A 14,528-nucleotide genomic window follows, 5' to 3' on the forward strand; every position below is an offset into this window, starting at 1 on the left:
ATGCTGGGACATCTCAGAGAAGGTGAACAAAGCACGCTTGGTCTAGAGTGGCCCAGCTGTCCTAGATAGAGAACACAGTCCCATGCTTCCCTACAGCACGCGACTGCAAAAAAGACTGTACCCCAGAGTCTCAGCCCAGTCCTTTAGTTCCTGGCCCAAAGCCACGGTGACAATGGATAAAAGTAGCCCGTTGAGCAAGAAAAGTGTCAGCCCACGACAGGCGTGGCAAGAAGCAATCAGTGCACTTTGGGTGACATGTCTGGTTAATCAAAAGGATGGAACTGTGGAACTGGGTTGGATGAATCATTCCTTCAACCCGCTTCCTGCTTCTGCTTTGAGCCTGGAAAAGAAGGCACCTGGCCAATGACTCCAAGAAATTCTCTCTTTTTTCCTCAACTGATAAAAACCAGAGAGTAAGTCTGAAGATGGCAGGCTCAATTATACCCAAAGAGTATAGGGAAGTGCTAGGAGTGAGGGGCTTCTGCTAGCTTGGCTTTTGCCTTTTAATACTTTTATATGAATCATCTCATTGTGAGTTAGGTACCTTTGGTTACGGTCTGGAGACAGGCACATAGCTGGCTAAATGTTAGAAAATGCCCAGAACAACTCTCAAGGCTAGGCTCTCGACTACCGTGTTTCATTGCCAGTTTTTATTCTGACAAGTGAAAGTTTAAGACTGGTCATTTTAAATAGTGAAATAACAGGACACAGTGACAACTCCACTAGGGTATAAATTGAAAATCCTAGTGTTGTTCTTATATAAGAGATTATTCCCACGAAATGAGCATAGGGCAAAATAAATTTGCATCTGTCCACCAGAAAAAAATTCTCACATCTTTTTTTTTTTAATTATTTTTTAAAGCTTTTTTTTGTTTGTTTGTTTTTTCTTTCCAGTAATCTCTACATCCAACATGGGGCTCAACTCATGACTCAAGATCAAGTGTCACAGGCTCTTCTGACTGAGCCAAGTGGAATTTTGAAAGGCTGTTTCCTGTACAGGAGTGCCTGGATAACAGTATATTCCACTAAATAATTCTTGAATGAATAAATGAAGGAATTATGGTCTGGAGGCCCATTTAACACCATTGTGCAATTGCCTAATTTGAAAAGAATTTTCAAGTGTAGGGGCACCTGGCTGGCTCAGTCTGCAGAGTGTGCAACTCTTGGTCTCAGGGTTATGAGTTCAAGCCCCACACTGGGTGTGGAGTCTACTTAAAAAAAATAAATAAAAATTTTAAAAAAGGAGGGGGTCAGCTCAGATCTTGATCTCAGGGTTATGAGTTCAAGCCCCACATTGGATGTGGAGCCTACTTAAAAAAATAAATAAAAATTTTAAAAAGGGGGCAGGGGTGCCTGGCTGGCTCAGTCAGCTAAGCATCCGACCCTTGATCTCAGCTCAGGTCTTGATCTCAGGGTCGTGAGTAGTTCAAGCCCTGCACTAGCTCTGCACCGGATGTAATGCCTACTTAAAAAAAAAAAATTAAAAAACACAAATATATTCACATCTGTTCTTCTACTGGTGCTCAATATTTGATAAAAAGTGGTGTTGAGATAGTTTTGGGAGCGCTGTTGAAAGCATGCAGCCCCAGGCTGTGTGCGGCCTCCTCTCCCACACCTTGCATTTGCTCTCTGGCACATGCAAGGGGCATTTTAAGGACCAGCCCTAGCTCACCATCTTTGCTTTTTCTGAAAAGGATGTGACATCACGAAGTGTCCTCTTGTGACAAACCCTGGGAGATATTACTTTTCAATCTTTGTGGAGCTGATATGGCATCCAATGTTGCATTGCCTCCCGGGACGCTTCTAGGCCTTTGGAGGTCCCCAGGTGTGGGGACTGTCATCGTCTATGTTTTTACTTCCTTCTAGACTCACCTTCGTCCCCACCCTGGTGTCCTTTTTTTTTTTTTTTTTTCTTTCCCTCCATTTAAAACTTATGGTCTGTCATTGTGGCTCATGGATTCCTATAAACTGACCTAATTCCCTTTTGGAAGAAGGGAGGGTATAACAAGTCGCTGAAAAATTCCCAGTGTGCCAAATACATGCCTTGAAGTTAAGGAATTCTCTCTCTGAGCAGGGTGTTCTTTCTCCTTTCAGATTTTTTGGGTCGGACAGAGATCCGTGTGGCCGACATCAAGAAGGACCAGGGTTCCAAAGGCCCAGTTACAAAGTGTCTCCTGCTACATGAAGTCCCCACAGGGGAGATTGTGGTCCGCTTAGACCTGCAGCTGTTTGATGAGCCATAGGGAGCAGGCCCTGGTGTGCTGGTAGACTTCCTCCAGCCCAAGGCAGCAGGTGCGATCTGGACATGGGGTTGCTTTTCTAAGACCACCGTTGGATGTTCAGCCACAGGGCAACGGGACAGTGAAGACAGGCCCCTCAAAACTTTTAGGAATAATTCTTGACAATCCTTCCCCCGCCCCCAAACAAGTTCCCATTTTATGAAGCAGAACTGTCTTCCTTCGTCCTCACTGCAGGCCTCATCATGGCTTCTAGGGTCTTTGAAATCCCATAGCCCCCAGCTAGATTTGGTTGGGAGTCTGGCCCATCCCTGGGCCCGAGGCTTGGGTCTGGTCACTGTAAAATAGATTTATAAATGCAATGTCTGTATTTTTGGAGAACTCATGTAACCTTCCACCAGTCCCCAGATAGGCCCCTGGGCCCATGATGCCTAGTCCTTCGTGTGTTTTAGAAGTAACTATGAAGGTCTTGCCATTGCTTCAGAATCTTATTCCCCCACCGGGACCTTATTTGAAATGCTGCCCTGGATATGATCAGTCGGGGAGGTGGTCTCCAAATCAGACAGTGGGCTAGCTCTTTGAAGAGCTGGTCCATGGAAGATTCTAGCAGGTGCATTGTTAGAGCCCTTCCAGTGCCCTCCAGGTCTTTTATTGATAGATGTCAATGAAAACTATCACTAGCTACCTTCAGGTGACCCAGTTTTGATTTCCAGCATGCTTGGAAGATGGTTAAGGAAGCTTGTTATCTACAAAGTTATACTTTGTTGGATTAGATCACCACAGGTCACCTGAAAGGCTACTTTACAATGTCATTGGGCCCTGGTTGCCAGCCCGGTTGGAAAATTCTCCTTGGTTTGGAGGTCCTGTGATGTTTCATGACAAGAGTAATCGCTGGTGACCAGCTCTGAGCCTGCTTTTGCTTGAATGTGCCGGATCCTGATTGTCATGGGAAATTCTAGCAGCTGTCTTTGGTGTGTTCCCAAGAAAGAAACGTCCCCAAGACGTGAAAAAGAAAAGTCACGATCCGGAAGTGGGATGGAAAGATGTAAAGGAACTCCATTACATGCTGGGGGGAAGGCCCTAGGAGCATACACGCCTCACAAATCTGGGGAGGAAGACCCAAGACTCATTCCCATATTCTTCCATACGCAACCAACCTCTCAGTAATGGAAACCCATGTGCTTGTTGCCAGAGTCAGGAACGTATGACCATGTGCCAAGCTGTTTGGTTTGAGTTCTTTGATTTTTTTTTCCCCCCTTAATAGCCAGGAGATAGGCTGGTTAACTAGATAATAACTCGATTTGCTAATGAAAAGTGTGGGCCGTATTTTGTTCGCATGTTAATGTTCTCCTAATCCCAGTTTGTTGTGGTCATGACATGTTCTTTGCATGTTCTCTTGGTACTGGAGTCCAGCTTTCCTGTGTTAGACAGCGTTCTCTTCGATTGTAGGTCTTAATTTAACTAGGGTTGTAGAAGTGCTTTGTAAGTGGTAGCATTAACATAGTGGCCGAGTCTCCACTTTGCTGGGAACTGAATGCATAGTGTCATAATTTCCCATAAGAGCTCTGTCATATTTCAAGCAATTTTTAAAATGTGTGTGTTAGAAAGGGCGACAAAGTTTACATTTCATACTTTTAAGAAACACTTTATTATTTATTTATTGAAGATAGTGTAGAATTTTGTATCGCGAACAAACAGACATGAGTATTTTTTAAAACAGACACACCCTTTAGTTAGAAACTTTCAACTGAACACTGTTACAGACCAAGGTGAACTTCAGGCATGCATTTGTTTACCACTTCCCACAAGAAGATATAGTGAAAATACCTTAGGTTTATATTTTTTTGACGTTGTTAAGAAACCGTGTGGAATTAAATCTATAAATAGACATACAACTTATGCTTTCCTATTTCTATACCCAATACAGTTTGTTCAGTGTATTCGTGAAGGACGTGTTCTATGGTAGAAAAAAAACGTATGCAATGTGTCAGCGGGGTAGTATTGGGTCACCATGCCAATCCCTTTCCTTCTGTTCTCCCTTTTCTTCATTGGCTTTCTTTGTGCTTCAGGGCTGGTCATCACTGTTTATCCAGGTAGGATGTAGTGTGAACAATGACAAGAATCTTAGTAGCCCTTTTAGGCCTGCCGGTCACCCACTCACGGCATCACCCACTCGCAGCGTCCCATCATCGGAGTTAATGTGGCACGAAAGAGCAGTATGTGAGTCTTTCTCCCAAGTGACTACGTTGAGCATCCCTGAGCTGCCTCCTCCAGGACAGCAATTCTGGATTGGCGTCCTTGCACTCACTGGTGTAATTCATACTGTGACCGATCCTACTTGTGGATGACGTAGTCTGGCCCTGAGATCCAGCTATGACTCAGGAGTCATGTTGGGGTGGGGGAGGAGATAGAGAAACGTGGACGGTGCATGGTGTCTCTTTGACCTCTCTTTACAATGACTTTACAATGTCATTGGGCCCTGGTTGCCAGCCCGGTTGGAAAATTCTCTTTGGCTTGGAGGTCCTATGATGTTTCATGACAAGAGTAATCACTGGTGACCAGCTCTGAGCCTGTTTTTGCTGCCGTTTTCTGGCTTTTTGGCTGCCTGGGCTAAATTTCATAGAGAAGAAATGTCTCTTTCCAATAAGCAATCCGTTTCCTAGCGCTTTGCTTCTAAATGCAGGGTTTCTGTAGGCCACTATAGCCTGGCATTCTGATCCCAGCCCTCCACATGCCCTTGTAAGTTTCCCATCTACTCTGAGCCACACTGACTTCCTCTAGCCCAGCAAGGGGCTTTTCTGCTCTCAGGCTGTGTGCTGAGAACGGGAGCCCTTGGACTGGGGTTTTATGTAGACTAGCTCTCCTGAATGGACAATCCGTATCCTAATCCCTCTGGGCAGGGTTTCTCTGGCTGGTACTGTCTTCCCTGGCAGGCAGGCTGACAGGATCATCTCCTGGAAACAGGTCTGCTGTCACCAGGAGAGCCTGGAGGGTGTTCATTCACATCCTGGGCTTGCCTGACCCGAAAGGGGGACTCTCCTAGGCTAGGGTCACCAGGGATGCTTGAGAAAATGGAGCCAGATTTCCTTGTTTGACTGCTTGGATGACATGTCTCTGTCCTCTGACGGCAGGAAAGAGAACGGCGCTCCAAAGAACATTAATGTTAAAGGGGACTTTTTTTCTTCTTTGCTTTTTTGAAGAGCTTGAGCATGACCTACGTATGTGAAGGTAACCGATTTCATGTGGTTGAATAGTACTGAATTTAACTGAAAAAAGAAAATCCCATCAGAAAGTGGGTAAATTGATCACTTGCATCTTGGTGACCTGGTACCCACCCCCCCCACCCCTGTGACTTCCGGGGTGGGAATGAAGTCAGGGGGTTAGATGCTAGAGCCACCAGGGAAGGATGATTGGAGGTCTGCTGTCCAAGACCAGGCAGGTGAGCTGTCCCTTCAGGAGCTGGCTGGTGCAATCATAAGCCCCTGACCATGCAGAGTGGGAGCATTCTCGAATCCGGTGGGGTTGGAGAACGAGGGGAAATGGATGAGTGCTTCTGGTTTTATTAGAAAGGTGGAGATTTAGGAGTATAATTTAGAGTTTGCCAATACTTTGTATGAGGAGAAAAAGACTTCTCCATCTCTACTCCAAATAGCCTTTTCTGGTTGGTTGGACTTTTTGATTTGTCAGAAGAAAATTTGTATTTGTGTGTAACAATGTTAAAACTTTCCGTTGGAAACAGCTAGTGGGTTTTAATTGTATTTCACGTGCTCCCTTCCCTTTCCTTCCCTTCCCTTTCCTATCTTTTCCTTTCCTTTCCTTTCCTTTCCTTTCCTTTCCTTCCCTTCCCTTCCCTTCCCTTCCCTTCCCTTCCCTTTCTTTCCCTTCCCTTTTTCCTTCCCTTTCCTTTCCTTCCCTTCCCCTTTTCCTTCCCTTTTTCCTTCCCTTCCCTTCCCTTCCCTTCCCTTCCCTTCCCTTTTTCCTTCCCTTTCCTTTCCTTTCCTCTCCTCTCCTCTCCTTTCCTCTCCTTTCCTTTCCTCCTCTTTCCTTTCCTTTTATTCTGACTGCCTTCTCCTTTGAGGTTGGAGATGAGCTTTACAGCAGTCACGAGCACTTTGAAACGGACACTGGCAGACTTCAGAGGTGGTGGGGTCTTTTCAGACTCGAGGTGAACGTGAGGTTAGCAAAGGGTCTGCTTACTCCAGATGGACTTGCTCTACACATATAGAGCCTCTGGTGCCAGAAGGTGAGGTTGAGGGAAACAGTTGGTCCTGGCTGTTTCTCCTTTGCTTTCTGGTATAGGAGGCCGAGTTCCTACCAGGTGAAAAGCATAATGGGTAGCACCAGAAACCGGTGACAAGGTGAAGCCTCCGATGCTGTGGTCTGAGCTGCCCTATGAGGCGAAAGTAACACCTCCTTCTGTTTGTGCCCTGAGGTGTCGAAATGCCTGCAGGCCTTCCCCTTTCTGCTGGGAATAGCCCAGGTCAGCAGCCAAGACTCTCCTGGCAGTGCCCTGAGCTGTGTTCTGTGGGGGCCGCTTAGTATGGTGCAAATCAAGTTGGCATGTCTATCGTGCTTGGAAAACAGCCGTTTATTTGAGCTAAAGGGAAGGAAAGTTCTAGAACTCCCATTTCCTCACCCCACGCTGTATCAGATCCAGGATGTGTTTGTAGGTCATCACGCTCAACTGAGGTACATCACCTGATATCCGTAGGAGCCAGAATCTATTCCTGATAAGCATGGAAATCTTACTCCACGTGAAGGGTAGAAACATCTAACAGCTCTCTCTGTCTTGGGAGCATGAAAACCGAGATGCCAACACGTTGGAGTCTTATCTCTGGGCTGTGATCTCTTAGTAACTCAGTCAGGAAGGCTAATAGTGTGTTGTTCATTCTGGGAGTCCCCACCCTGCACTAGGCCACTGTCTTAGGGACTGGGAGATACAGAGGAAAGGCCTGTCTCTGTGGCTTTCATGGCCTAATTGTAGATCTGACTTTGAGTTATTTAAATACCACCCAATGCTTGTAAAAGCTCATCTCCACCTCTAAATAATTATATCAGTGACAGGCAGATCAGTTCCTCCATTAAGAGAAACCCGCATTGCTCTGGCCTCGGAGAACCAGATAACACATACGTAATAGAGTAAGTTTTTGGACACTGTATGTGGTTGTGGTATTTCAGGGTAAATTTGCCCCTACTGTATGTCAGGGTTTGTGTGAATTTTTTTTTTAATGTTTATTTTTGAGAGAGAGACAGAGACAGAGACAGGGCGTGGGAGAGGAGCAGAGAGAGAGGGAGACAGAGAATCCCAAGCAGGCTCTGTGCTGTCAGCACAGAGCCAGATGTGGGGGGGGGGGGAGGGGGGCTTGAACCCACCAACCGTGAGATCACGACCTGAGCTGAAATCAAGAGTCGGATGCTTAAACCAACTGAGCCATCCAAGCGCCCCTGTGTGAATTGTTTTTAAGTGGATTCTGTTCTACTTTCTATAGCCGCCTGTATTGTTAATATCATCTGAATAGTGCGACTATTTTAGTATTCAAAGCCCACCAGGTAAAACTGCGTTCAGAAGTGGGCTCATTTGGTCAGTCTTGAAAACCATTGAGCGTTTCTCTGATATTTCCTGAGAATTAAGCAGTCACCAGGGTTTCTTTTTGTGCAGTGGTAGGAATAGAGACCTTTCTTCTGCAACACCGGTTTTGTGCTTTTGTCATTTAAAAGAATAACATTCCTGCGCGGCTGGGTTTCTAAAACTCTGTTCCTCTGCGTTTCTCCTCTTATACTCAAATCTCTTATTTCCTCCCGCGTCTCCGTCTGAAAAGAGCGGGGGCCTAGCGCAGAGGGGGATTCAGGAACCAGAGAGAGGGGTTTGCGGTGTGGTCGAGGAATCAGCGGCTGCCTTCCTACCCGCCGTGGCCGCCAGGGGGCGATCTCCCGTTGGAAACCTGCGGTCCGCGGGCGGCTCCGGGGGCGCTGGTTCCACCTCCTGCGGCCCCCGCGGTTGCATGTATGGTGTTGTGAGAGAGCGTGGGGCGGCTGTGTGTGGGGTCTGGAGTGTGTAAATGTGTAGCGTGTGTGTGTGCGAGTATGAGTGTATATAGTGTGTGAAGGCGTGTGGTGTATGTGTGTGAGAGGATGCGTGTGAGCCTCACAGTGTGTGTGGCGTGTGTGATACGTGCGCCGTGCCTGCGTGCGGTGTGCACGTGATGCGTGTGTGGTGTGTGTGTGTGTGTGTTTGCGTGTGCGCCCAGGGAAACGAAGCCAAGTGGATTGAACAGAGGAGCGGGCTGGCCTGTCCCCACCGTGGTCGCGCTCAGGAGCCGCTACAGAATGAAGATCGGGGCCCCTTGTTGAAAATTACTCAGAAGGTTGAGGTGGTGGCGGCAGAGGATTGAACCAAGCACGTGGTCCCGTGTGACTGTGCGGGTCACGCGCTCGAGAAGCTGGCCCCGGACACGCTGTGTTGCCGCTTGGTTCTTGAGGCAGGTGGGGCTTCACCTTCTGTCTTCTCACTTCGTAAAGTCTCCCTGGCAGGTGGAGGCGGGGAGAGCTGAGCTGAAAATACTTTTCAAAGCGTCTGCTCTTATTTCATAGCAGCACAAACGGTCCAGACTAATCAGAGGGTACAAGACCCAAACCCCTCGGTGACAGATGTGCCCCACGGCCAGAGAGGGAGTCATCTGCTCTTCTCTTAGCTCTCCGTCCAGGGCGTGCCCCAGGCGCCCAGGCCCTCGAGACTTTAACCCACTAATTTGAAATAAGACCGTTCCCTTTGATCTTTAGTCAGCCGCGGGGGGCTATTCTGCCCTTTCCCGGTAGGACAGGGAGGCCTTTTGAGCCTCTGCCTTCAGAGGACCATACAGAGGAACAGGAGAAGCAAGGAGGCTGGGGGAGGTGCGCGTGCCCCTTCCCCGGGGTCTGCACGCGGCTTGGTCCACGGCCACTCCCTGGAGAGAGAGCTGAGGAGTCTCCAGGCGTCTGGGGGCACCTGCCTCTGGGACGTGGGGCCTACCCAGCTCAGCTCTCCCTGTAGGATCCCACGGATGGCTATGGAGGAGGGTGAGCTCAGGAGAGAGCAAAGAGCCCCGTGTGTGAGTAGCCTCAAGTTTTAGAGGTCCACGGCTCTGCCAGGCAACTTCTTGTTCACAAAGCAACTTCTTGTTCCTTTTCTTGCGCTGGGCTGGACGCTCCACAACATTTGCAGTTCTGCTCCCTCTTGGCAAATCAGTCTCATTCCTACACACACAGAGCAATAGTCCTTTCTGTTTCCCGATTCTGCCCGGAATCCCGAAGCTTGCTAAGTAAAAATATTGACGGAAAGTTGCACAGACGTTGCGCATTCATCTTGTGTGGGTGTGACTGCGTCACTTTGAATGAAGTAGCGAATTATAGCTTTGTTGCTCCACGTAATGCAACCTTCCAAACTACTGAAAGTTAATCCCAGAGTAATTAACATTGTGTCCGCGTTAATTTTCATAAATGAACGTTTTGATGCGCATTTTACCAATCAACATCCTTAAGATGTCATCTGCTAAATAGTCACTGTGTCAGAAAGTAGATATTCTGGCAAGATCTTTGGTAATGATATTTATTTTTACACATGCATCGAAAACATGCATTGCCAATAGCCCAAGTGTCTTTGAACTGTGAAGCCAGCTTTAGATGTTGTCTGCTGAAACCCAGCTAGCTGAAGTCTATACCCTCCTGGCCCCCTTCCTTCTACCTTCCGTAGCCCTGCGTAGATTGAGAAGTTGGCAATCATATAATTCATGTTGTATTGCCTTAGCTACATTAGCTTTGTACCCTCACGTCTATAGGTGGTCAACATATGTGTAAATACATGTATATAGATGAGAAATCTACAACAAAAAATGTCCTGTGTATGATAATCAGCTCTTGGCATCTGGTTTTCTGCGTTTGATACAGTTTCCAGCTAAGAAAAATGCAGAATTCCAATCCATAAAGTGAAAAAGTTATGCTCTTTGAAAGGTTTGTCATGAAATCTCTGCTGTGTGTTTATGGGAATGTCCATGACTAACTGTATATATGGTATGTAAGAGGCTATGCTGGTAAATGTTGCATAAACTAACATAGATTCTGTAGTCAAAATATTTAACTTGTTATTGTAAAATGTGATTCGTCATTGAGAGATTATTTTTCTGTATGTATAATGAGAGTATTTTAGGAATCTAATTTAAGTGCATAAAAGTATAGAAAAAAAAAATTAAAAACCTATTCCAGGAGTAGAAAATACTTAATCAGATTACTTGGGTTCAGCCCAACTAAATTTCTTATATTAAAAAGAAAATCTGAGTTGCATATGTTAGAAATTCAAAGAAGTCATTTTGGGGGCAGAGAATATGATTAGTTTAAATGAAATGGGTGGTATGAAGAAATGAAACATATCCTGTAGCCATGACCTCGGGTGGGACCTTCTGTTTCATTAAAAACTGACTTGACCAGGTAACATTCTGGAAGGTGGTTGTGTCAGGAAGGAGGAGAGTACTGAGAGCCTGTTTCCCATCAGATCCATGTGCCACAGAGGCTTCCATGAGTTCTGGCAGATTGATCAGGAATTCAGGCCTGAACCAAACATCCTTCTAGAGAGTTCAGAACATGGGAAGGACTCCCTACCCCCCTCCCTCCCCTGACCCCCACCCTGACTTCCAGGTCACCCTTTGCAGTTCTCTTCCTGGATAGATTGGGCACATCCCTTTGATGTTTGCCTTTTCAATGAAATTTCCCCGGGTGTCTTCGCCACCTTTGCCTGTTGCATAGCTGGGTGGGTTGAAGAGTGAAATTTGGAGTTTCTGGGCACACAAAACAGGCAGGGCAGAGCAGTCTCCTGAGATGCCGGTGTCCCTAATGGAGATCCCAGGGGCAAGAGGTCTTCCTCATCTTCCCCTTCCCAGAAAAGAGGCAGTAGCCCAAGATGCTTCTAGGGCACAGACTTGCCACCAGAAACGTCCCTGCAGGCCACCGAGAAGATACAACACAAAAGCCCGTGAAACTCGATGTCTAAACCCCTGAGAGATACAGTTGGAAGTCATTTCAGGAGGTGACAAGCTGGGGGGCCAGCTTCCCCCAACAGACTGGAAGTGATGCCACAAAGCAAATAGTTCCTGGTAAGACAGGGCACTGCATGGGGGGTCACTGCCGTGGAGAGTGTAGGGCCGATGGCTTGCAGGGACTCGTGGGGAGTGTGAGCGCCGGGTTTTCAACATTTCTTTCAACGGTTAGCTACGTGCTTCTTGCCGCTAACCAGCAGTGGAAGTTCCTTTTTGATAAGCCTGGGATCGGTGAACATTGGAGTCCAAGTGATTCCTGGACTTCCAGGGTGGGAAGCTGTGATTTCTGGGAGCTTCCTGGAATCTGTTGAGGCATACGAGGAATCCGCAAATCACCTTGAGGAGCTGTCCTGGTGGATGTAACTGACTTTCTTCCCAAAGATGGGGCCGTTCAGAGATCTCCTTGTTCAAGCTCAACCTGGGGGCAGGGGGCTGGGCATCTCAGGCCAGCTCGTCAGAGCTGGACCAGCTCTGGTCCATCCGCCCAGCATAGGTGTTGACCTTTCTTAGCGCCGTGCCCTCTTGGCTGGGGTAGCAACGGGGCTGAGTGGGAATGAGCCAGTCAACTGCTCCTCGGGCCGTAGTTGTTCAGAAAACTTTGGGGACAGGAAAAGCCAGAGCCTGGGGGTCCTACCCAGCGGTGCCTGCAGGCCACTCCAGCTAGCCTTTACCTGTTTGGAAAAGAATGTATCAGTCTGACACGTGTCCCTCGTGACAAATGGGTCCCACTGTTGGTGGCATGTTGCTTCCCTCACAACCCTTCCCCGGGGGTGAGACTCAGCCACCCCTCACCCCCGCCATGGATGTCCTGTTGACTGTAATATACTTCTGTTGCCAAATAATGGTACTGGTTAATTTTCCACAAAAGGGAGACTATATTGTCTGATATGTAATGTCAATGGAGCTCTAAACATTATTAGACTCTATTATAAATTGTAGAATTATGTATTCGTCCAAGGTTTGATGAAGCAGGGCCAAGACATTAGGTTGCTTTTTTTGTTTGTTTAAAAGAAGCTGAGGTTAGTTCTCCTGGTCGAGTGTTCCTTTTGGCACCTTATTATGTATGAAACGTTACATTTTACTGATTCAGATTATGGTAACTGATTTTGTTTTTCTTAACCCAGTAGCGACACCAGTACAGATGGCTATTCCTGTGTATCTTGACCCTAAAAAGAACAATCTCTTCAAAACAGCTCTTTGTTCATTTTGACCTGTACGGTTTCAATTCACATGGTTCATGAATAAAACGAGAAAGCCAACCCTGTTCCGGTGGATTGTTTCGGGTTCTTTCTGCCCCACCTCCCTTCTGAGCAGGCAGGAAACAGAGAGCCCGGCCAATGGCTCCCCTTCCTGTGTGCTTCCTTCTCCCACGGGGAAGGCTGGAGTTGGGGAAGGACAACTAAGCGGACCAAACCCACCACCCTTCCCACGCTTTCTGCACACAAATGGTGGTTCCAGGTAGAAATGCATCTCCCGGTACCGACTCCTTCCGAGAACTTGAGCAGTTCTGAGCGGTGGCAGCAGAAATGCCAGGGGTGCTGAGGGGTGAGCACACAGCTCAGCTTGTCTTACCAGGACATTCCGAGGATTGCTCTGGCTTTCCGCGAAGTTTCCGACGCAGACAACGCTGCGTGTTCACAACCCTGAGTCGTAACCCTGGGCGCCCTTGGCAGACCCAACACTGAATTTTACTGTTACCTGAATTTTGGGGGATGATTTATGGCATTTTCTTCTGATCTGGTTTTAAGGCAAAATTCCTATTTCATCACTGATTTCTCTGAATGTGAACCAGTGTTAAAGTTCTGAGGTCGTGGGGCCTGGGTGACCCGGTTAAGCATCTCACTTCAGCTCAGGTCATGATTTTGTGGTTTGTGAGTTCAAGTCCTGTATCAGACTCCGTGCACACAGCTCAGAGCCTGGAGCCTGCTTTGGATTCTGTGTCTTCCTCTCTCTGCCCCTCCCCCTCCCCCAAAACTAAATAGACATTAAAGTTCTTGGGTTGGCTTGAACTCCAGTTGAATTGTTATAGGACCTTAAAAAACATTTTCACAATAAAATAGCATGTCTTTGCCCTATTTTTAAATCAGTAGGTCCCATTTTTGGTAAACATAAAAACCCTGTGCTTTTCTTGGTTATTTGAAGTTTCAAAAATTAAAATCATTATAAACCAAGAAAATAGTGCTTTTCCAAACTACAACTCATTGTCTCTGTGATCGATACGGTCCTGTTGCACAGCTCAGAGAGTGGAAGGAATTGCTGATATAAAGCATGTTGAGTAGGTACCTCTTGAACCAAATTTAGTAGGAAATATTTTATTCTAGAATATTTATTGTTTTTTCCTAATTATAGAAGTAATATTTGTTAATGCAGAAAATTCAGCAAGCTCAGAAAAATACAAAGGAAATAAAATCAATTAGTGGAGATATTCTTCCACACAAAAATAAATGTTAACATTTTGATGCTCATTATTCCTGTATTTTCTTGCTCTGTGTGCGTGTGTGTGTGTGTGTGTTAGATGTTCTTACATTAATAGCTAATACACACCAAGCACTTCCCTTGTACAAGGCAATGTTCAATTACATAATTTATAGAAAACTTTTCACTTTTGTTAATTGCTTTCTTTTAAATCAGCTATATATTTATCCACAACTTGACTTTTTTTTAAGTGTGTTTACTTAGTTTGAGAGAGAGAAAGAGCGTGAGTGGGAGAGGGACAGAGTCCCAAGCAGGCTCCGTGCTGTCAGCACACAGCCTGACATGGAGCTTGATCTTATGAACCATGAGATCACGACCTGAGCCCAAATCAAGAGTTGGACGCTTAACTGAGCGAACCCCCCGGGTACCCCTCTCCCAAAGATATTTTGTCCATCAGTCGTCCGGTGTCTTAGAAGCTTGTGGTTTTACGGTGATTCACGCGTGTGGGATGCCATCTGGTGCGGTGTCGGGCTGGCTGTAGGCACGAGGCTAGCTAGGATGAAGGCAGACAGGGCTCAGGGACGTGATCCAACAGCCGGCCGAGCACGTGACACTGAGCAAACGCTAGGGCCCCTCAATCTCTCTCCTCAGGCGGTATCTCTGCTCCACCTGTATCACAGAGTTGTTGTAAAGCGTCAAGACACACGAAGTGGCCTCAAAAGCAGCATCCTATTTGGGAGGGGGGTATGTCAGGATCAGCGTATTTTACTAGGGGAGGCCTTCCTGGAGGACCAAAGGAGCAGGAGTCATC

The 14,528-nt window shown here is 46.8% G+C and overlaps 1 protein-coding gene across 1 annotated transcript in view; it reads left to right on the forward strand.

Moving 5' to 3' along the window:
• ITSN1 (intersectin 1) overlaps positions 1 to 2,243 on the forward strand; it is a 218,383-nt gene extending 216,140 nt beyond the window's left edge. The window contains exon 40 of the mRNA XM_047099240.1: positions 2,095 to 2,243. Coding sequence (XP_046955196.1) covers positions 2,095 to 2,243 — 149 coding nt within the window. The remainder of the gene's footprint in view (positions 1 to 2,094) is intronic.
• Positions 2,244 to 14,528: the final 12,285 nt, after the last annotated feature.

This window comes from Lynx rufus, unplaced genomic scaffold, assembly GCF_022079265.1.
Source record: "Lynx rufus isolate CCGP_SWC_20201006 ecotype Redwood Valley unplaced genomic scaffold, mLynRuf1.p SCAF_5, whole genome shotgun sequence".
Taxonomy (NCBI): Eukaryota; Metazoa; Chordata; class Mammalia; order Carnivora; family Felidae; genus Lynx; species Lynx rufus.